The sequence below is a fragment of the Mya arenaria genome, chromosome 11 (assembly GCF_026914265.1).
Source record: "Mya arenaria isolate MELC-2E11 chromosome 11, ASM2691426v1".
NCBI lineage: Eukaryota > Metazoa > Mollusca > Bivalvia > Myida > Myidae > Mya > Mya arenaria.
In genome coordinates, this window is record NC_069132.1 from 16,199,270 (window position 1) to 16,224,871 (window position 25,602).

A 25,602-nucleotide genomic window follows, 5' to 3' on the forward strand; every position below is an offset into this window, starting at 1 on the left:
CTGACAAAAGTAACCCCTATATGTCTCCTTTTCAGGCGACACAATAAAAAAGGGCCATTATTTTGCATTTAATGCAAACTACAGTTATCTTACTTGTTAATTAAGTAGGTTGGATGGTTGAGTTCCATTGTATAAAGTCTCAATGCAATACACCAAGTAGTTGCTGAGATATTAACCTATGTGTGCTTACATGCAAAACTTTAACCAGAATTTCTAAGTCGAATAATAAAAGGCCCATAATTTGCATTTATTTAAAAAAGTGATAACCTTAACCAAGGTGTGACGCCGAGGCTAGGGCGAGTAGTATAGCTCTCCTTATTTTTCGAATAGTCAAACTAATAAACACATTTAACCATATGTTAGTATTACAGGACGTTTGATTTGTTTGCCCAAGAGTGGCATATTACTGAGTTATCTGATCATCTGTCCCTCCATTCGTCCGTCCCCACAGGTTCTTATTGATATCTGAAGAACCCTTAGGACCCTTAGGACCAGGGTTCTTAAACTTTGTATGCAGGTTGGTAATGGCCAGCAGTTATAGCTGTTCGATTTTGAGGTAAGTTGGTCAATGTCATGGTTACATTAGCTTCAGATGAAAATCGGTTTTCAATCATAACACTAAGGCCCAGGGACCTTAAACTGTAGGTCATGACCATGATATGACTTCTATTAGTTTTGAGGTTAGTGGATCAAAGATTTAGGTCATGGTGACCATCAGTTGAAAATGGCTTTACATGCAATATCTGAAAACACTTCAACAGGAGAGCGAATAAAACATTTATATAACAGATATGGGTTTTTTCATGAATATTGCAAATGCAAACAAGTCAAAAAGCAAAAAAAAAGTTAAATAGTGATTTGAATAGTACACTGTTATAAAAAAAAAACACATAGTAAAAACCTTTTTTAACATTAAAATTTATGCCATTTCTTCAGTACTTTGAGCCTTTGATTCTTTTCCAGGTTAAACAAAAAGTTTCTGTGCATTTGTTGATGCATTTGTTGTTAAAATCATAGATAGCCCCAGGTAATGTGCTCACAAATCCAGTTAATCTAGTGGTATATTGCTTTCGGAGATCTATTATTTGGTTCTCTTTGGTTGTCTGTTTGGATAGTACCCTCAAAGGTGTTCTGTACAAGGTTATGCTGTTGCACCTGAAAAAAGGAGATATTTTCATACATAAGTACATATCCATACATATAATTGATAAGCCAAAATGAACCTTTTCATGTAGAAATTAGTCTTGCTTTAAAGGCGCACAATATAATTTGATGCAAACATTATTATTTTCAATTTTAATGTATTATCATGGTAAACTTTTTTGACTTAAATGGTAAAAAAAAAACATGATTTAGGTACAGATAACCAAATATTAGCCTTAATAAATGTTTTTTTTTTTATTAATGGCTAATGGCCACAAATTTACCGGTTAAACAAGGGCTGTCATAGGACAGTGCTCTCGACTCTATGCTTCGTCTTAGAAATGAATGCATTAATAATTATATGTGCCCATCAAAAACAATAAAGAAAAAAAGTCAATCAAGGGTCATAATTTGTTTTTACGATAGCATCGAGTTATGTAACCTAATTGTGTGATGACTTAGTGACTTAGTTAACTGAGTGAACTATTAAGTGCAATGAATAAACGGTATTGGAGTTATAAGTGAAAATGCCTAGTTGCCCTTAAAGTGACTCTTATTCAAAATCAATATATACACATGTATAACAAACGTAAATTTTGAGTGATCAACTTTAACCTACTTACTATATAATGCAATTATGGAAGATATTAATTACTGATAACAAGTGTTAAAAGATTTACTGTGATCCACTTAAGTATCATGAGATAGAATTATCATATTTTCTGCACCTCTCTTACATATTAAACTCATTATATCCTTCATAAGAACCATTGTTTTCGGCATTTATTCATCCTTTTTGGTACATATTAAAACAATTGTATTTAGTGTGAATTTTTTTATTTCGGAGTAAGAGTGCATCTTTAAACTTTAACCAAACTTTCTTAGTCTATAAAGGGCCATTATTTGTATTCAGGATAACATGGAAGTTATGTTACCTTATTACAGGATGGCCAACTGTGTTAAGTATGAAACAAGTTGAATGAAGTTCATATTAAGAGTAATTAGTAAAAATCCAATGTTGCGCTAAAATATTAACCGGACACAATGTGCCCTAAAACTTCCAAAATCAATCGGGGGCCATAATTTTTATTTAGGATGATATGGATTATGGAATGGTGATGGTCCTGAACAACTGTAAAGTATGATTTGAATGAAATGAATGGTATTTTGGAGTTTTAAGTGAAAATGCCAACTAAAAAACATTAACCGGACTGAAGCGAGAAGTAAAGCCTCCTTAATCTTCAAATTGACAAGCTAAAAAGCACCAAAATATCGCTAATATTTTTTTATCTGTACACAAATCCTTTTTTGTTTTGATCATTTAAGTGATATTTATAGTTGCACTCTCAAAGATTGTCTATTATGACAACTTTTTTATGCCCCCCTTCGGAGTAGAGGGGTATATTGCTTTGCACATGTCGGCAGGTCGGTCTTTCGGTAGACCAAACCTTGTCCGAGTGATATCTCCACAATTCCTTGACCTATGGTCATCAAACTTGACATGAAGGTTGGGCTTAACCAGTAGACGACCCCAATTGATTTTAGAGGTCATCGGGTCAAAGGTCAAGGTCACAGTGACCTTTAACAGGAAAATGTTGTCAAAGCTTGTCCAAGTGGTCTCAACAATGCCTGGACCTATGGTCATCAAACTTAACCTGGAAGCTGGGCCTGACAAGTAAATGACCCCTATTAATTTTAGGGGTCATTGGGTCAAAGGTCAAGGTCAGTGACCTTGAGTGCTAAAAGGTTGTACGCATGATAACTGGACAATGCCTGCAGCCATGGCCCTCAGACTTAAATTGGAAGTTGGGCCTGAGCAGTAAATGAACCCTATTGACATAAGGGGTCATCGGTCAAAGGTCAAGGTCACAGTGACTTTGAATGCAAACTTCCTGGACCTATGGTGATTAAACTTGACATGAAGGTTGGGCATGACGAGTAGATGACCCCTATTGATTTTTGGGGTAATCAGGTTGAAGGTCAAGATCACAGTGACATTAAGAACATCAAGGTTGAAAAAGCTTCTCCGAGTGATAACTCAACAATGCCTGGATATATGGTTATCAAACCTAACATAGAGGCTGGGCCTGACCACTAGATGACCGCTAGGTATTTAGGGCTCATTGGTCAAAGATCACAGTGACCTTGAATGTGAAAAGTTGTTTTGAGTGATTACTTGACAATGCCTGCACCCATAGCCCTCAAAGTTGACTTAGAGGTTAGGCCTGACCGGAAGATATCCCTCTTGATTTATGGGGCATCGGGTTAAAGGTCAAGGTCACAGCGACCTTAAACGCAAAAAGCTTGTATGTGTGATAACTCGACAATGCCTGTACCCTTGGTCTTCAAACTTAACATTTAGGTTGAAGGTGACCAGAAAATGACCCCTGGATTTTGAGGTCAATGGTCAAGGTCACAACACATGTTGTTCATTAAAATGATGTTATTTACTTATTCCCTGCTGCTTAGAGGATACATGTTAATCAGCAAATATCAGTCATCATCTGAAAATAATTAAAAAATGTACTAACTATCCTCACACTTTGAATGGTCATAATCTTTAAACTGCCTTAAAGGCATCTTATGTCCATGACAAATCAGCTGTCATTTCGGTCCATGCATATTTCATTCAATTGTCCAAATAGTCTTGACAACATGGCGCTCAGGGGGGCATGATCTTTGACAAACAACTCTTGTTTATTTATTTTTCTTGGAATGAGCCCATTTTTGCATCAATAAAAAGCAGTGCATGCTGAAAAACAAAACAAACATGAGTTTTCATATTTTCTTTTTGAAAATTTATGTTTTATGCCGAAAAAATATTTTTCTTCAAGCGTTAGTAACTCTTTACCCTTAAAACATTAATTTTTGCATTATATGCTTGATGTCTGCTTAATTTATTAAGTAAACTGGATAGTTGGGAACACATGTCTCAAGTTTCAATGCAATACATGATGTATTTGCTGAGATATTGACCAAAATGCGGTAAAATGCAAACGATTAAAAAAAAATTACCAGAATTTCTTAGTTGAATAAATAAAGGGCAAAAGTAGAGTTATCTAACTTGGGTGAATTGTATAAAGTCTCAATGCAATACATCACGTAAATGCTCAGATAATGTGTGCTTACATGCAAAACCTTCACCAGAATGTTTTATTCGAATCATAAAGAAACAATGATGCGTAATTTTCAAATAAGTTTTTTTCTTATTTCATTTATTAAGTAGTAGGTTGGGTAGTTGGGAATACATAACTTATGTTTCATTGCAATACATGTATTTGCTGAGACAATGACTTGAATAAGGTGCTTTTTTGCAAAACCTAACCAAAGTTTGACGCTTATGCCAGGATGAGTGGTATAGCTCTCCTTTTTCTTTGAATAGTTCAGCTAAAAAGCAATTTCTAGTTTCATTAACTTTTACATTGCACTATAGCAAGAAATGCAATACACACTACACAGAGTTTTTTTCCAGAGTTTATGGTTTTAAATACATGAAATGATTCAAAAAGCAATAAAAACATTTTTTTACTATTTAAATTTATAATGTTAGAAAAGAGAAGTATGAGCATATCTAAAATACCTGTCTCAGACTTGGTCACAAAGGATAATCAAAAAGAGAATGGGTACATAACTTTAAGTTAAAAATAAGTACAATCAGAGTAGGTCATTTTTACCCCAATGCAACATAGCAACTCAAATTACTGTGAAAATGGTGTCACCTTTTTAACTAAATAAAAGAAACATGCATTAACATACAGTTTGTTTGTTTGTTTTTTTGTTGTTGTTTTTTTTTTTTTTTTTTTTTTTTCATAATTTGGATTTATTCAACAATATGCATTTTACATAACATAGTATGACATTACATAATACCAATTTACAAGCATGCTATAAGAATGCAGTTATGTTATTTACGAATAATAATTGAGATACTATGAATGTAAAACCAATCTAAACCGAAAAAAAGACTGGAAAAAAATGAAGGAAAAGAAAAAACCCCTCAAAACATGCATGTTAATGATCTAATTGTTCATTTCGATACATTGTTTTATTCATTTGTACAAACAACTTTTGAAAAAGTGTAGTTACAAAAACAAATTTCTTACAATTGCCCAATTATTTTTAAATTTATCTGAGATATTTGTATTTTTATAAATGCTAACTGAAGGCTATTTCTGAAACCAATTACTGTTGGATAACACACTTTTTTCTTTTACACAGAAAAATAAATTTCTTATATTCTTATAAAAGTATATCAAACTTAAAGTTATTATTCCCAGAACCTAACAATACAAACATAATGTTTATGACAATACTTGAGTCATTTGTATTCAACTTTTGTAGCATATCCTGCAAAACCGGCTGTATTTTATTGCAATCCCAAAATAGATGTAAAGGAGTTTCTTTACAGCATTCACAAAAGGAGCAATTATCATTTTCAACTAGCTTCATTTTATATAATAATGAGTTTGTTGGTAATATTCTATGAAGAACTCTTAATTGTAACCATTGGATGTAAGAATCCTTTGTACACTTACATACACAGCTATAGGCATTTTTCCAATTAATACAGACATTTTCATATTGTAACAGCCATTTGTGTTGACTTGTAGGCATTTTGGTTATAAAATAATGGCATATGCATAAATTGATTAACATTGTCTATGCAAAACCTATCTATATATAACATATATGCATTCATTACATCTTTCCAGAATGTGTTTGACATCTTTTGACAAATAATTTCACAAAATTTCTTACCACAATTCAACATTTTATTTACATCAAATAATACAGACATTTATTTGAAACATTTACTTCTACCATTCAATATATAATTTCGTATCCATTTTAATTTTAAGCTATAAATATAACTTGTCATATCAATCATATTAATACCACCGTCTGGAAAATCTTTTTTGAAAATGTTACTCTTAATATTTGCTTTTCCATTCCACACAAACTCAAAAAATAAATCGTTTAGCTCTTTAACAAAATCATTTGTTGGATTAGGTAAACTAATGAAAAGCTGTGTGAATAATGGTAGTAAAAGTGACTTAACTACCATAAGCCTGCCAATTGGTGTAAGTTTCCTCTTTTTCCAATATGAGATACAGTTTTTAACTTTTAACATTTTTTCATCAAAATTTATCTTACCCATTTGATTTAAATCTACATTCAAAATGTAACCCAAGCAATTTGAATCTAGTATCGCCCCATGATAATTTAAATTTTGTTTTTATGGACCGCGATGAGTATTTCAGTGGTCCTATCCAAACTAATTTGGTCTTATCATAATTAACCTTGAGCCCTGATAATTGTGAAAAATGATACAACAAATCTACAACCTTTTTCACTGTATCCTCAGTACCATCTAACAGAAGAGATGTATCATCAGCAAATTGTGAGATCTTATACTCCTCACCATCAATTACAATACCCTTTACAGTTTGATTGTTTCTTATTATAATTGCCAGAATTTCTGAACATAAAATAAACAAATATGGAGAAATAGAGTCCCCTTGTCTACATCCTCTTCCTATCTTAAAACAACTCAGAAAGGTGTCCATTTAATTGGATTGCCACTTCAGTAGTATACATAAAAATTCTTATCCATTTTTTAAACATATAACCAAATTTGAACAGAGACAAAGTTTTTTCAACAACAACAACAATTACCTTTATTTGTCATGGTAGCATTTGTTACAACAGACTAAAGAATTCAATAAAGCATCGGTAAACAAGATGGTATCGAAGTAAAATTATTACGAAATATAATAATGTTAACATGTACAACTGAAATAAAGCTTTATAAACGTATTTGCGGGTTCAGTGACATGGGTAAAGTTAGTTTCAATGAAATTAAAATATATGGAATCAAACGCCTTTTCAAAATCAATCAGCATCACTAGGCCAGGAATATTCTTATCATCACACGTTTTCATAATATCATACAACAATCTTGCGTTTTCACTTATATTTCGACCTTTTTATGAATCCTGTTTGATCTTTTGAAACTAAGGTATCTAAAACATTTTTCAATCTGTTGGCTATACTTCCTGAAGCTATTTTGTAAATAACATATAAAAGAGTAATAGGTCTCCAATTCTTCAAAAACTGTTTAGGCTTACCGTCTTTTGGTATACATACAATTGTTCCCAGTTTGATATTTCTAGAATATACATACAATTTAATGACAACTAGAGCTGTCATTGGAACAAGAATATCCCCGAAATTCAGCCTGGACACATAAATGGCAAACTTTTTCTTTGAAAAGAGGCCATTACTCCAAGGTTATTGTACACGGCATTTCCATTTATCTTGCTAAACCAATGTTTGTTGTTTAATTACAATCCATTGAGTCATTTAGTAACAGTTCTGACAAGTAACAGTAACAGAACAATAACTCTGTAGTTGGCTGAAATAGATTTATGGTTCTTGTTCATTGCACTTCCTCTCATTGTGGTTTGAAGTTAAATTCCATCATTTAGTTTCAAGTTATGCTCACAACAAGGAAAAGTAGCTAAGGGCAGACACTCTGTTTTAAGCTAAAACAGAGTTATGGTTCTTCTACACTGCACATCCTATCATTGTGCTTTACCATTGTATAAAGTTAACTCGTATACTCCATCCGATAGATTTCAAGATACGTTCCAGACAAGAACATTTACAAAACGCAATAACTTTGTAGTTAGCTGAAATATAGTTTAGGTTCTTACTTACTTCACATCCTCCAATTGTGCTTTACCAATGTATACCGTAATGTTTAATAAAATACCATCCAGTAGTTTACAAGCTATGCTCCTGACTAGATAAAGTAACAAAGGGCAATTACTCTGTAATAAGCCAAAACAGAGTTATAGGTCTATAATATTGCAATTCTTCTCATTATGTTCCATCATAGAATGATGTTCCATCCAATAGTTTTGAAATTATGCTACAGACAAAAAAGGTAACAAAGAAAATAACTCTGTGATAAGCTGAAGTATAGTTATGATTCTTGTACACTGCACTTCCTCCCATTGTACACCAGCATCTTATGAAGTTTAATTAAATTATATCCAGTACTTTACAAGTTATGCTCCATACACGAAAAAGTAACCAAAGGCAATTACTCTGTAGTTAGCTGAAATAGAGTTATGTTCTTGTACACTGCATTTCTTGTTCCAAAAGACCCACCGTCGAACCACAGGGTGACTCCAATTACATTCATTCCATGTTAACTCAGTAACTTTTGAATATCGACTGTCCCATGGATATGTTTTGACAATGAATAATGTTAAGGTGGGTTTGGGGGCACCTGTGTGTTGAATAATATCAATATTTTCTCAAACCAATCATTGTTTTAATATACAAATTGTCACAATGCTGTGGTTTTATCAGATATTAGCTGTTTTTCGTCATTTTGGGCTGTCACAAATGATATAGACTACAGTGTACATGCGATACTATGCATACTGAAGTTGATTAAAACATTTGTTCTTCATTTGTTCATAAGAAGGAAAGATAGATTTATAAAATGCTGCTGTGTTCGCTATTATTTCGTATGCATGCCAGATATCCATTGTCCCAGATTTACGAATGAGATACGTTCCTTAGATTTACAGCCAATTTAATTCGGTTTTAAATGGCAGCTTAATGTCTTAGAAGTGTTCAATCAAACAAAGAACATATATAGATTAACTTCATGAAAAGTACCCTACAGGTATAATGGATAAAAAGAAAGTTTTAGGCTTTGTTTTAATCACAACTGGGTTTGTACAAAAACAATCCATCAGATACGTTCCCAGTCAAGCCTCCATATCTGAAACAAATTGGTGATAATACGTCCTAATCCTATAAATAATTACATGCAGTTATGTGCTTTAATAGTTAACAAAGTACATATATGTCAAATGAACATTGACTAAGTAATTAAGCATTGAATTTAATGGCATCAGATACGTTCGAATAAGGTAAGTTCTAGCAATAATTTAATTGATTAACACCCTGAAATAAATCCAGCAAAACGGTTTATGTGCAAATCATCAAGATTTTAACATCCGCCGGAAACATGATGTAGACATTTTTGTTTATTATACTTCAAGTTTGAATGCGGCGAATGTTTCAAACATCAAGGATACCGGGTACATGAGGAAGACAAAATGACCAAATTTTGCGATAGAAATTGTTATATCCCAATCATTTTAGGATAACTATTAATAAATATATGATTTTAGTAATGCCTTACTAATGGTTATAACATAGTTTAAGTAAATGAAACAGACCATGTAGTACCGGTTGTTTGGGAAAAGTATCCGGATAGCAAATAAATAACGTTTCTTATTCTTGTCAATGTGTCTTACAAGGTATGAATATATGCAAAATATTTTAATAAAACCATGAAAATCAAACAGATTTTTTTTTTTAATTCTAGCAAGATTATAGGCTTATTGAATAATAAAACAGAAAATGTTCAGATAATTACCTGTCTATTAGACAAAGTAGTAAATTGTGTATCTATATGTAAGTATTTATAATTTTACAAGTGTGTACAAAATCCACCATTTATTAGGAAACATGAAGTGGTTATATAACGTAAAGATAGCCTGCGAAGCATGTATATTCATTTATTAAGTTGATGCCAAGTATAAAGAGAAATGGTATGTTGGAAAGGTTACTGGAGTTGACGTAGAAAGTGTGACCGTTGGCATAACATCCATGGAAAAAAGTGGAAGTTAAGTCAAACCGTACAGAGGGCCAAATTACTGTGAAAATGATGAGTTAGAACTTGATATGAAAGACATGATTTATCGTTTTGAAGGCCCAACGCCAACAGGAAAGTCACGAGGACTATTCAAGTTGAAAGAATCTGACATATAGATGATCAAGTCGCGCATACCAAACTAAGTCAGAAGACCTACAGTTGACAATGGGTCCAATTGTTTAATAAACCGGTGTTTTGTACAGAGTATTAAGTATTGTATTGTTATAAGGATGATTCGTAGCATTTGGTGTAAACATGCAAATTAAGCTCGTTATGGTGTTATATTTTTATGCAAATGCTTATAGTCAATAGGAAGTTATTTTGAACACTTTGTGAGACCACTCAAAAATATTCTTATTATTGCTCTATATACAGAAATATATTTAGTTTTAACAAGAGCTGTCACAGTATGTGGCGAATGCCACCGAATGTGACATTGACCTATTAACAAGGTTAGTACATGAAAAGTTGATCTTGCCTTTACAGTCAAACCTGTATTAAGTGGCCACCCTTGGGAAATGATCAAAGTGGCTGCTTATGACAGGTGGCCACTTAATCCAGGTTTGACATTTCCGCCACTTTAGCTTTATTCAGAGATGGAGTATGTATCTTAACCACCACCTCACACCACAATCAATAACATCTGTTTCAATATTATTGAAGAAGGTTGAATACAAATACATGTGTATAAATAAAAAACTTTATTTCAAATTTATAAATAAAATACATTAGATAAATGTTGATACAAGGCATAAACAAAACACACCACCACATATCAGTCTACACATTAACACAACTACATGTATATACACATTTTTAGTTCACTTTTTAAAGTAGTCCGTATATTAAATAAATGTTGATGCATAGCATTAACAAAACACACCACAGATCAGTTTGCACATTTACACAACTACATGTGCATACACATTTCCCGTAATTTTACTCTGTCTTTTTGCCTTTGGATTTCCATTGCTTTCATATTCCTCCACAATTTCACGCATACGCTTAAGTAAGAAATTGATTTGAGTCCGTTCACAGTTAACATCCTTGGCAACATTCTTGCATTACGGCCGTTTTCTAATAACTTTACACACTCGACACGTTCTTTTAGAGTCAAACACTTTCGATTAGTCTTTTTTTTCAGCCATAATCAAAGTTAAAAAAAATATCAACAACAATGCATTGTAAATATCCGTTCGTAGAAATATAAATCCGTGCACTTAGAAAAATAATATTGAAGTGAATAAAAATCGTAACTCGTTTCACGCCGTCGAATGACAATGCACACTGTGAATTCATAATAACCGGTGTTTTTGTCGGTATTTAATAATTAACTTCTTATCTTAATTATTTAATTATCGTATTAATTGTGTCATTAATTGTGTCAATTCTGATCAAAACATTCGCCGACGTGTTATAAACATGATTTCTTGATGAGTAAACACGCATGGCAATCGTGTGATGCAATATTCATTTTCATTGGATGACGGAGATACCCGAGGCCGTCGTTCTTTTCCGTAAACTTCTATGCGCAATTAAAGCTGTGTATTGGAAAAATTTAAAAGCGGAAGTGTCAGTGACAAGGGATTAGTGGCCGCTAATTAGTGATTATATGGCTTCATGGGGACAAAAAATAGTGGCCGTGGCCGCGTTAGACAGTTGGCCGCTTAATGCACGTACATTATATAGTAAAAACGTAAGGGGGGAATTTGGAGTGGCCCGTTAAGGCAGGTGGCCATTTAAAGCAGGTGACCGTTCAACCAGGTTTGACTGTACGTGTCAAATACATATGGCAAGTTATTTTAAATTGCCTCTGAACATAAAAAAATACCACCCATACTTGACAACCTACACTGTTATGTCCTTATATGCAGCACTCCATTGTGAATAAACACTAAGTGTGACCTTGACCTTTGAGGTAGGGTCACGGGTCTTGCACGCGACACGTCGTCTTGGTATGTGGAACACATGTGGCAAGTTATTTTAAAATCTGTCCATACAAGAGAAAGTTACAGCCCGGACACGACAACATATACTCTATGTCCTTATATGCAGCACTCCATTGTGAATAAACACTAAGTGTGACCTTGACCTTTGAGGTAGGGACACGGATCTTGCAGGCGACACGTCGTCTTGGTATGTGGAACACATGTGGCAAGTTATTTTAAAATCTGTCCATACAAGAGAAAGTTACATCCCGGACACGACAACCTATACTCTATGTCCTTATATGCAGCACTCCATTGTGAATAAACACTGTGACCTTGACCTTTGAGGTAGGGACACGAGTCTTGCACGCGACAAGTCATCTTGGTATGTGGAACACATGTGGCAAGTTATTTTAAAATCTGTCCATACAAGGGAAAGTTACAGAGCCGGACGGACGGACAGACAGACGGTGCGATTTTAATATGCCCACCTTCGGGGGCATAAAAAGTAAGATATTTTAATCAGGTACGTTAAGCAAATAATTATAAGCATTTTAATTAGTTTAAAGGCTAAATTAGATCAAAGATTATATGTTACAAAGAGGAAGCTTACTGCTCATGTAAATATTTACAGCCTTACATTATATTTGATGTAATAGAATGATATGTGGTTAAGGTTATACAAATAAAGACAAACTATTAGAACGACTAAACTATGGACATATATATTCAGTGTCAACGTTTATAACTTTTATTCTTTTATTTTATTCGGTTATTCTGATGTAACTGTTTGAAAACAAATCATAACTATTCTCACATTGACATGGGTTGGATCTGAAAAGTTCTTATGACATTTTATGCCTGTTGGTAAATATTCCTGAAGATGTAAGATACGTTATTTTGGTCTTTAAGGATTAATTATATTATTTCTCCTACAAGATAAAATATGCATAAGTATAAACTACCGTAATTCACCTTAGAGTTCGGACACTCTTAAAATTCGGACCCCCATAATTATTTTCAAAAATAATTTATATTGCGTACCTAATTTTCGGACACCAAAAGGACATCAATCATAACTTTCACAGTTACCAAGTTTCACAGACGAAGATTATTGATTTTTATCTTTACAATGCCTGGCTAGATAACTTATTAAACCATATACACCACTGTGACAAGTTAATTAGTTACTACCCATCCTAAAAGATTTATTGCCTGTAGAAAGAGGAAGTGTGAAATATATATTGGAGAATTAAAGAAACAACAAGAGCGGTCACAGTCACAGACAGCTATATCCCCCGCCTTATAGGGACATTTTTTGTAACGAAAGCCAATCAATGGTAAGGGTAGTTTCTCTGGAACATAAGAAATGCGTAAAATTAAGGAAGGGCAATAACTCTTTCAAAAAAGGTCAAATTGCAAAAGCCTGACAATATGCACTGTGTCACTATATAGTCATTAACGTAAGGGGAGTTGCGAAGAAACCAATTTTAAATGTAAAATAAAGAAAAGGCAATAACTCATTCAAAAATGGTCGAATCGCCAAAGCCCAACAATACGCGCTGCATCACTATATAGTCATCAATCTGTGAAAGTTTGGTAGAAATCGCATGAAAAACGTAAGACGAGTTGGGAAGAAACCAATTTTAAATGTAAAAAAGGGCAATAACTCTTTCACAAATGGCTGAATCTCGTAAGCCCGACAATATGCACTGCGTCACTATATAGTCATCAATCTGTGAAAGTTTCGTATAAATCGCATGAAAAACGTAAGGGGAGTTGCGAAGAAACCAATTTTAAATGTAAAAAAAGGGCAATAACTCTTTCAAAAATGGCCGAATCGCGAAAGCCCGACAATATGCGCTGCGTCACTATACAGTCATCAATCTGTGAAAGTTTGGTAGAAATCGCATGAAAAAACGTAAGAGGAGTTGCAAAGAAACCAATTTTAAATGTAAAATAAGCAAAGGGCAATAACTCTTTCAAAAATGGTCAAATCAGGAAAGCCCGACAATATGCGCTGCTTCACTTTATGATCATCAATCTGTGAAAGTTTGGTAGAAATCGCATGAAAAACGTAAGAAGAGTTGCGAAGAAACCAATTTTAAATGTAAAATAAACAAAGGGCTATAACTCTTTCAAAAATGGTCGAATCGCAAAAGCCCGACAATATGCGCTGCTTCACTTTATGGTTATCAATCAGTGAAAGTTATGTAGAAATCGCATAAGAAATGTAAGAGAAGATGCAAAGAAATGAATGTGGGACGGACGGACGCACACACACGCACGGAATCGCGCCTACCATTACTATATCCCCTCGCCTTTTCAAGGCGGGTTATAACAAGAGCAATCAAGGGATAAGGAAAACAAAGACATGACATTTATTTCTGCCAATAAACTTTGAAACTTGTACCACACTTTATAATATAGACTGTTAAGAAGCAATCGTACAGTTATACTTATTGAAACATCAATAAAAGTAACACATTCAATGATATAGGTTACTAATTAATGTGATAAATTAAAGTTTGAAATGAAATACTTAAGTTACTATCGAAAACACCACTCTAACACATTAATCCTGCTTAGCAATGTCCATGCTCTCCGCGAGATCCTCGTGGGCATAACTGTGAGTTATGTGACGTCACACAGTGTGATTGTTTGATCTGAAGCCGATAGAATGTGTTTATTCATTTCAATGCATATATAAAATGGTGTTTAATGGGATTTTAATTAACTTGATGAAGGATTTACACTTAGGCGTAATAACTAAGTTTATGACCATTGATAACTACGGATAAATTAATAAGTGGTAAAATGCAAACATGAAGAAAAAAGCAGGTTTAAAATACATGTAGATAAAATGTAAAAATGGTAATTTTCTATGAATTCGGACAGCAAAAAAAAAATAATTATTTAAAGGTGTCCAAACTCGAAGGTGAAATACGGTATATTATTTAGCAATGTAAAATGTTGGAGTTTTTCATCATAACTAAATATAAATTATAACCTCCCTTACTTTATTTTACCCATTATTGAAAGCACTAGAAAATAATGTTCAGTAGAATTCGACAAACAGAATACTTAACAATTAATATTTAAAATATGTTTGATTGACCGACTACAGATTTTTCATAGTTATCTATTTCAATATGACTGGTGCTTGTTTTAAAACAGAATTATTGTGTTTTGACTATGTTCATCATACTATAATTTGTATATTAAAAAATCTAAAACGTATCTTACAATAGTTAAAGCTGCACTCTCACAGATTGAACTTTTTGCGAACTTTTTATTTTTTTGTCTTGGAACGAACCAATTTTTGCGTAAATGCATGAAAATCAGTTATATTAGACTGCTGACAAAAAATAAGGTTGCAGATTTTTATATTATTAAGTTAAAAAATTGATGTTTTATGCATTTTTCTTAAACCGTTAGTAACGGTTTAAGCCATAAAACATTAATTTTCTAACAGAAATATGAAAATCTGCGAACTGATCTTTTGTCAGCAATCTTTTATCATTGATTTGTAGATATTTACACAAAAATTTGCTGTTTTTAAAACAAACAATAAAAAAGTTGTAAAAGCGTTGTGTCTGTGAGAGTGCAGCTTTAATGTGTTCATAAGCTGATGTGTTGTTTGTTAATTAGGGCCTGTTTGGACCCACGGCGTTCAGTTATATTAAGTTAAAACCTTACTCTTTTGAATGAAATAAAGAAAAATAACTTTCTTGATGTGTCATTTTAACTTAGGATACACATGCGAAAATGCTGAGTTAACGTAGAATGGATGTTAAAACCCCAACAAACTTTGTTTGTCAGGGGTATAAAAACTGAATATAAGTTTGAAACATTATACTAAACAAACAAACGTTACGGTTTGAAAATGGAGAAAAAAGAAAATAGCCTACAAAATGAAAAATACAAATACAAAAAAGCATATTCTTTAAGAAAACACAGAAAGGATGACCAATTTTAAAAAATAAAACAATCATAGAGAAAAATGAAGCTTTCAAACAAAATTAATGTCATCATTCTAAAGAAATACAAAAACTAACAAAAACTAAAGATTATGTGGCAAAATACTGTGATAGATAAGTGTGATAGTAAAGTACATACAAACATGTTATAAAATACATCAATGCATCAGACTGTGATAGTTAAATATGAACACGTACAGTGACCTGTAAACATTTATATCATCCTTTCATAAAATATGTCTGTGTAAAGATAACTTGACAACTTCATAACATGTCTGTGGGCTTTTAATTTTTTCATTTATCAAGATAATTTAATATGTATATGCTCCACTACACTGCTTTTAAAAGTGTTTATGAGTATCTTTAAAATCTTGGAATGAGCAACTCACCAATAACAAAAAATAACTATGTTACCATCATGCAATTATACACAACAAAGACATGTTATCAGAAAATAATTTAAGTACTTGGGTATTTTGAAAGGTCTGAAAAAAAAAAAAAAAACCTGCTATGCCACTTAATCATTTACAAATCATAAAACCAAAGCAAACTTAAATTGCAGACTCTTGTAGTGATTTAATACAGCATAAACTACAACTTAAAATAAAATAAAGTCTGAAATTAAAATAGAAGATATGATTAAGTTGATAAATGCTCACTTTTCATGACCCATTCAGAACACCATGGCAACTTGTGCAAATTAAGTATTCAATTTTTCCTTTCAATGTTATTGAATGATTGTTAATACCTGGATACTGGATCAAGATACTGGATGAAAGATAAATGTACTTCTACTACTAGTTGGTTTTAGAAGGCAAGCAACTTCTTGCTTATTGCCAAACATGAGAAGGTTGGAAAAGCATATTATTTTGGGAAATTATCTTACAGCTCTCTGGCACAATTAAATTTAGTCAGGTGGGTAAGACTTTAAATAGCTCATAGCAAAACGGTCATTCAAACATTTAGATCATCAAGATTCACAAAGGAGACACTCCTAATAATCATGATTAAATGTACTTACCTTTATGATTCAAGATTTGCTTTGTAACAAATGTGCACTCTAACCTCTGCTCTTATTGTAGCACTGACATGCAGCTCATTTTGTTCATTATTTCAGTTGAACTTTATCATACTTTTCCCTCTGCAATATTGTTTATTTCAAGTAGTATTTTGGGAGAAACAATTCCTTCATTTTATATCTGTTAACAATATTGTCTGTTCAGCCATAAAACTTGATCAGTTAGTCCATGTTTGCGTTATTTTTCTCACCACTATTACAATATTTTAGGGCGATATTCTTCTATGAAGATTCTTTTCATTTAATTGAGCCCAAGTCAGCCCAGTTATAGTTTTTGGAGTGCATTGTTTCACAAAAAATCACACATATGCATAATAGTGTGTCAAAACTAGGCACAATTAAAAATGGGTAACAATCATCAAAAATAATCTCAAATGCAGAAAGGCTGGTTTTCAAAGGTGTTCAAAAGTCTTACTTAGAGCCAGCCTGATTATCCTGAAATAAATACAAACATGCTACAGTTTCATAAAAAGAAATAAACTTTTAAATATAGTACATATATGACTATCATCAAGATTTTTTTCTGACTCTCAACAACTAAGTGGCATAGCTTCTAAAATTGATATCAGTACATAATGTAAAACCAATACTAGCGAATTAATGTTCAAGCCTTATTTTTTCCTCAGGGTAATTTAAATTATTTTCTGTTTACAAATGATACAAATGACAATCAATAATATATATATATATATATATCCAAAACCAGCAACTACTTCTGATACTGCAGTATACTTAAAATGTTACTGAATAAGGAAAAACAAAAAAAGCAAAACAGAAGCATTATTTACAATGTCTTGCCAAAAAGCTTGAAAACTTTTTTTCATGAAATTAACATCATATACATAGGCAGTCACAAAACACATAAAAATCGCTATGACAATTTTAGTGGGCAACTAACAAAGGTATCACATAAATCACATGGCATTAATATATAATCTGTTTTATTGCAGAACTAATCTGCTACATGAACTCATTGCCAACCTAACCATCTTCTTGCATTGAACAACAGCAACAGGTTGGCCACATTACAAACATGACTTGTTTTAAATAAGTCATTCTGCAAAAAGTTGCTTAAAAATGAAGCAATGATTATGAATGAACAAGAGCGCCATGGAGCAAATGCCAATGCTCATCTGTCATCGAAAATACGGAGCAGTTTTTGAGACATGCACTCTGGCAGCGAAACCTTTGCCTCTTTTCTCTCCAGAAAGACAGGTCTATAATAAGACAGTAGTTACAGAACGACTGACAGACAATCGCTGTACAAGGATTGGTTGGCTAGATTTCTGACAATCCATCAACAAGCATAAACTTTTAAAACCAGTTTACTTAAATTGGTTTAATTTTGACATTATTATTTCATAGCATTGCTCCTTAAAAATCACATATTGCTTATTGAAATCATTCTTCAATTCAATAGTGACAGTACTGTAAACATTTGCATTTGATCTTTTGAGATGATTGAAATTCAAAAGCAGCTTCTCTTTAATCATAAATGATCCATGAATCTTCTATGCTCGATAGCCTTGTTGCGCCTTTGCTCAACATTAAGCACAAATTTATAGGAAGCCTTTAAGTAGTCCAGATTGGTCATAACACTATGAATCCTACAAAAGTGCTGATGTATGGTGCATCAGAATATATCATTTTCAATCTACTTCACTGTTAATCATCAACATTTAATTATGTCCAGTCATACAGATAGACAATGCAAGACATATAACATATACACAGTGAGTTTGTCAGTGATGAAGACTCATATGAAGAGTCAATTGTTTCATTATAATATATGAACACTCCCTGTTAGTATAGAGGTATTTGAAACCCTTTTTTGACAGATATTATGGATTGGACTTGCTTCAAATTATAAAGGTACATGAAACAACTTATGTACATAACTATGAATGAACATACTGTCAGAAAATATGACATACACAATAACTTGCTAAAAAAATACTCTTTTTTTTAATCTCGGCAAGAATTTCAAAATAATTTATTGAAAGTCTGCTTATAAAGACTTCATATAATATCATGAGAATTGGCTGTTTTTCCCTAAATTTACCTTTTACCTAACAGACATACGTAACATCTGATTATTCAATCATAATTACACATATTGCGATAGATGTATGTAGTTTTATTTTGCAATTTAACTTGGCTAAACATAACTAATAAGGATAATATGCGATATGTACCATTAGGGATACAAGTTTAACGGAAGTCCAGCATCAGAAATGATATCTTAGGAAAGATGTTAAATGTTACAATTCAGATAGTAAAGAAATGGTTGATTTTTTTTATTAAATCGGGAAAAATTTCGGTCTCTTATCTGGGTTAAATATAAAGATAATATTTATATTATATATTTGACATCTATCATATGGAGTCTGCGGCAAACAGCATAAATCAACAATAAACCTTGGTATTCACTTGATAATCTACTAAACAATACCAATAATCTTCAAAATGACTATTTGATATGTGAAAAAACAGCCCATTATGAGACAAAGTCAGAATATACAAGACTGATGAAACATTGTCTCATTTCAAATAGCCAGCAACCATGTTCTTCGGAATAAGATCTTTAAAAGACTGCTGCTTCAAAATTTGGTATAAGTGCTAAAACATCACAAACTGTTACTGAAAGTACTTCAATAATCTCCATAAAAAACATCTGGAGAAAAGTTCATAAGCACATCGTTTATTTAGTATTTGAAATAGACAATACTCCTATGATAAAAGGTAACGAGCGGAGATAATGTGATAATGCTGGATGAAACATACAAACAAGAGCACAAATGAGGTGTTCTTTTAAAGACAATCAAGGGTCTTTACTCAACAGATATTAAACCAGAGTTATTGCTGGATGAAACAAAACATACAGACAAGAGCACAAATGAGGTGTTCTCTTTTCAGACAATCAAGGGTCTTTACTCAACAGATATTAAACCAGAGTTATTGCTGGATGAAACATAACATACAGACACAAATAAGGTGTTATTTTTTTCAGATAAGGGTCATAACTCAACAGATTTTGAACCAGAGTTATAGAACCTGAAACATGTGTGCATAGGGTTCTTGGTTTCATATTTACACATTTAAGGTTGACACGTATGCTCCTGCTAGTACCAGCAATACTTGCACTAACTCAAATACCAATTCTGGTTTTGGAATCAATGTTTTTGTTTTAAGCCACCTTTGAACTTAAATGCGTTTAATATCCAAAAGAACTCTGGTTTTTGCTGACTGTTAAAGGAAGAAACCATATCATTTATTGATAAACAATATTTAAATAATAAATATAAGGTCTGCTTTTTCTCCTACAACTTTCAAAAATTGGCTGTGTTTCCTTGTGGCTTCCATTAAGATCAGATCCTGGTGCCTGTGGCGATATCAGATTATTGTGCCTCGTAAAAAGATCTTATGTTACATTAACTTACATGCCTTACATGACATGGTTAATATGTGAATGGTGAAAGTGTGAGTGTACCATGTAGTGAAGAATCAATGAAAGATGCAATATACATTCATATTAGCATTAAAAAATGTTGATTTGCAATGCAATATCATTACAAATTTATACTTTAAACAGAAATTCAAGGTGCAAAATAGGTTGACTTGTGCACTCTAATTTTAAGTCATTTTGTTTTTAGAAAATTTCTTATTCATATAATGAATTTAATTGACTTATTTTTATATACTAAGCTGTAAATGAAAAAAAAGCTTTGCAAAAAAGCATACTGAATTTCAAATGGCAACTTTAGCATGAAGTTTTTGCAGAATATATGCTTAGTTGATTCATGAATGAGAACCAAGGAATAATAAAATGGTTCTATTAATCGATATATATATATCCCTGTTTAAATATACCATAATACATATCCTATCTTTAATGCTAAACTGAGTGTGAAACCAAACAGAGCATATTGTGACTACAGTCTCCATCTCAAGACAATATGTAATACCATCCAAACTTAACCATGGAAGTTGCATTGAAATCAATGCAGTTTCCAATTGCTTATACAATTCATAAGAATAGCTTATTAAGTATGAACTTCATATTATATATTGTTTCGTTCTGTAGAAACTCCTCAGTTGAGAAAGTTCTCATGATTTTCTATATCTACGTTTTTAAATTTATATACTGATAAAAGTATCAAACACTATAAAGGTTAATCGCTCTTTGTACAAAGAACAATTAATGCAAAACTAAAGTGAGTCAATTGCTAAGATTTAAGTTCATGGCAGTGTTAATCTCAATTGTTCAAACAAACATTTATTCTATGAACATTTGCTCAGTGGTGCACTCAGAATGGCTCTAAACAGATGCAGTGAACATTTATTGCTAATACCAAAGACAACTACAGATTCCTTTTTTGAGAAGTGCTTGTCTCCCCAATTGTGTGGTCATAGGCAAGAAATAATCAATGATGGACATAAAATTTGTACTTTGACCTTTACCTACTAACATCAAAATTGATAGGGGTCATCTACTTATCAAGACCAACTAGCAAACCAGGTATTAAGTTCCTGGGCCCAAGCATTCATAAGTCATGTACCAGAAACTGTTACTTTCCCTCAAGGTCACCTTTGACCTTTTACATACTAAGTTCAAGGGTGCAAGCATTCTTTAGTTTTTTTAGCTGAAACCATTTTTTTACCTCACAGTCACAATGACCTATACCACCACCTTGACCTTTGACCTACTTATCCAAAGCAATAGGGGTCATCAACAAGTCAAGACTAACTGGCATGACCAAGTATGAATTTTCTAGGTGAAAGTCTGATTTACGGACTAACTGACAGACAGGGCAAAAACAATATGTCTCCCCATTGGGGAGACATAATTGTAATGGCTAAACATATTTTGATGCATTCACTTATTGTATGAACTGTCATATCTTTCACTTAAACAATTACACCAAAACAAAATAATCAAATAAATCAAGTGCCGGCCTGTTTAGTACACGACATTATCACTAAAATATCTCCTCAAACTATAAAATTCAGACTAATGCTTGTAAGTTCCCAAACAGAACTAGTAAGAAATTTGTATTAATCAGCAATTTCTTTCCATGTACAATTCTTTCTTGTGTGTTTGTACTTTTAACATAGCTAAACATTCATAACTCATAATTTGCAGCAGTCGTTTTTTTTTAAAAACAAAACATTTCTGGTTGATGAGAAAATGTTACGCAGTTATAATCAACACTTGCTATTATGTAGAGCTGTGCTATGATATGGAAAATAAAGATTGATTCTGATTATTTCTCTCAAAATGTTTCCCACTTATTCATATAAATACAAGTTTTTTGTTGAGATTAAACAGATTTTTCTTTGCGTTTGATTTCTACACATATTTTTTACTCTCCATTATATATAAATTCACAGTACAGTACACACTGGAAATAAAACATAAGTCCAAGAAAATATCTAACTTGCAACACATACTTTTACTTCGAAACTATTTTAGTCTTGTGTATACAAAGCTCAGCTTTTATACAATGCAAAGCAGATCATTGGATTTTAAAGATACACAAGTGACTGAATGAAAATTAATTAATTTCCTGATAAATCATTTTTGTCTCAATATTAACATCAGAGTTGTTATCTTTTGATTAAAATTCATTTAAAATGACATTAAATAGTATGTTTTTGAAAAGGAGCCAACTATTTTTTTACATCATGTAATTTCAAAAATTGTGTCATTGATATTTTGTACAAGCTGAAGTTGTGCTGATTTTGACAGCTGAACAGTGACCAATATTAAACGTTATTTCACTATATTTAGTTATATTAGTTCTACCTGCTGATAAATTTCTATTAACCACAAGAAGGCATATGATTAATTAAATTAGTTATGCCAATGACAAGAATTAAAGTTTTAATTTTTGAAACAACATTATAACAGAATGCTAATTGTAAGTATTATGTCCATTCAGAAACTAATACAACTTTATTAAATCCTCTGCACAAGGGCTCAAAATTGTGTTTCAATTCAACAGTTTCTTTGCCAAAATTGTTCAAATACCGTAAATAAACATTTTAAATTTGACAGATGTAATTACTTTTGCAGTGTTTAAAAGCCCTTCTCTGCTTTTTAAAAAGAAACAGGACATCATTTCAATAAACATATATTCAGCTTTTGATGCTCCATACACCAGCAATTTTACCCAGGTTAATAAATTTTCAAAAATGTTTTTCTTATCATTCAGGTTGGTATCAAATGAATTTTTTTTATCAAATAGCAGACTATATATTGTTCTTAAAACTACATCTCTCAGACCTGAACCATAACTGGCAACTTCAATTAAAAAAAACACATCCCTGCCATTCAAGTTATCCCCCGCTGTAATTCTAGTGCAACAAGATGGATTAGGTTGGCAAAGATGCAGTACAAAACTTAAAGCAAAATCCATGAAGATTAATCCCAGATGTGTATGCAGAATCAAGCAAGGTTCTGTTTTAGGGATGTTGAAGATTAAACAAGTCCACAGTAATTTTCAAAATCAGAGTATCATCTTTGATGTACTTTGGTGACTCAAGCACCGTGTGCGCCACAAACAGTGGGCACCCAGAGGCCACATTCATGTCAGACGAAGGTTTCTTGAAGCTGGAGCTGGTCGGGTCAGGCTGGAAGGAGTCAGTCAGGTTAGTTTGGCCTGAATCCTGGTCCAGCAGCTGCATGGTCACCTTCTGGCGGAATGGCCACGGTAGCAGGTTGTCAAACTCCCCCTTCATGATCACAAAGAAGAGGCTCATGTGGCTGTTCTTGCCCATACCATCACCATTTAGGTACACCTGCAATACATGTAGAAGTATTTACATGACCTTGGGTTATTGCAAATAGCCAGAGTGGATGTGGCATGAAAAGGAACTACAATAATTCCATGTATTCTTGTAAGTAAATACAGCAAACTGGTGATAGTAATTAAAGAATTGAATGATTGCAAAGGAAATAGGCAATGCTGACATTAATTCACAATTAGGCAAATGAGATTTTTCTAATCCAAATCGGACGTTCCACAACGGTGACAGTAAAACCCATAACGCACCCGTGAGCACATCTTATATCCATATCTGTGAGTGTAGAACGGCTGGCTGTAGAGGGACAGAGTTCTCCCTGCAAGGGCGTCAGCTTTGCGACGTGTGTAGTCACGCACCTTCCACAGCAGCAGGCCATCGTAACTCGCTGTCTCCAAAATCTGGAAACGCAAGTCAAGTTCGGCCATCTGGATGTCGATGTTGGCAAACTGACTCTCATGGGATGCAACCTTACGTGTTAGCTCAGCAACTGTAAGACATAAATACTCATTACTAGGTAAGCTTCTAAATTTGTAATAAGATTTGTTGTCTCATTTGCTTTTGAAAACATTATTAAGGTAATTTATACCATCTTAATGACTTTGTGATTAATCAATAATCTCTGATTAAACAGCTTTACTTTTTACTAGATACTCAATTGGTTTATATATACCCGGTATTTATTTTAGCTCATTTGTACACACAGCTATTTATATATAAGACAATATGAATCAATCTCAAGTCTGTTTTCTGGGCTAATAACAGTACTGTGTCCTTTTTGAGAGGCTATGAGAAAATACCCTTGGTGTTAATAAAACATATAACCTCTTGGGTTAGAGGCAGACATCTTTACCTCTGGACCGCTGTCACCCTGGTGTGGCCTGAACTGTTAACCTCTTACATGTAGGTCAGGGTCAGACGCTTTTACTACTAGACCACACTGGGATTGAGCCTACAACCTCTTTGGTGAGGATCAGAAATTAATACCACTAGACCACTCTAAACCTGGTGGGGATAGACACCAGACCTCTTGGATGAGAGGCGGACACCTATATCAGCAAACCACTGTCACCCTGGTTGGGATAGAACCCACAACCTCCAGGTTCAGGGACAGACACATATACCAGAAGACAACTCTCACTCCTTATTTTTAAAGGTTTACATTCTGCAACTCAATGGTTACCACAAGTGTATTTAACCTCTATATTGGTTTATCTACTTCATGTACTACTTCATGCAATTTTACATACAGCTTATTTCATGTTTTGTTGTTACAAAAACAATGATAAAATGTGTATGTTTGATCTACCGGGGGGGGGGGGGGGTATTTATAGGAAAATCGATACTGTTACCAAAATAAACCTTTTTGGAATACCAAGTTATACTAAATTTATTACAAAATCCCTGTATTTTTTGGGGAAACCAATTATCACTGTATAAAAAAGCCAGAATGTCTATCTATGTACTGGAAAATCCACCCTGTTACTTAAATTAACCTTGGAATACCAAATTATACTGAATTTATCACAAAATCCCTGAATTTTTGGTTTTGGAAAACCCATTATCAATCTATAAAAAAGGCCAGCTTACAGCTGTTAGGTTAAACAATTGAGAACTTAACAAACAAGGTAAGCAGTTTTCATAACTTCATGACAATTATAAGTAAAAAGAACAGATATTTTATCTATTACAATGTTTGAATAGAATATATTTGTACTACTATGTATTACTATGCTACTTTTTCATTTTAATAGAATAATTTAGCTTTTCTGAAAAGATCATTTTGTGAAAGTAACCAAAGTAACCAAAGTAAAGGGAGAACTTAATGCATACAGCTATCAATAAATTTTAAGTAAATGAATGGACCAAAAGTTGGTAGAGAAAAACCTCAAATTTTTCTTTTTTTAAGCTTCCAAACCTTTGATA

The 25,602-nt window shown here is 32.9% G+C and overlaps 1 protein-coding gene across 6 annotated transcripts in view; it reads right to left on the reverse strand.

Annotated features, from left to right (window-relative positions):
- Positions 1–10,572: 10,572 nt before the first annotated feature.
- The window catches only part of LOC128208800 (TNF receptor-associated factor 3-like), a 66,523-nt gene continuing 51,493 nt past the window's right edge, over positions 10,573–25,602 (reverse strand). For all 6 annotated transcript variants that reach the window (XM_052912402.1, XM_052912403.1, XM_052912406.1 and 3 more), the window contains 2 exons: positions 23,928–24,166; positions 10,573–23,673 (listed from right to left, as the gene is read on the reverse strand). In XM_052912402.1, the coding sequence (XP_052768362.1) occupies positions 23,338–23,673; positions 23,928–24,166 (575 nt within the window). In that variant the 3' untranslated portion in view covers positions 10,573–23,337. The remainder of the gene's footprint in view (positions 23,674–23,927; positions 24,167–25,602) is intronic.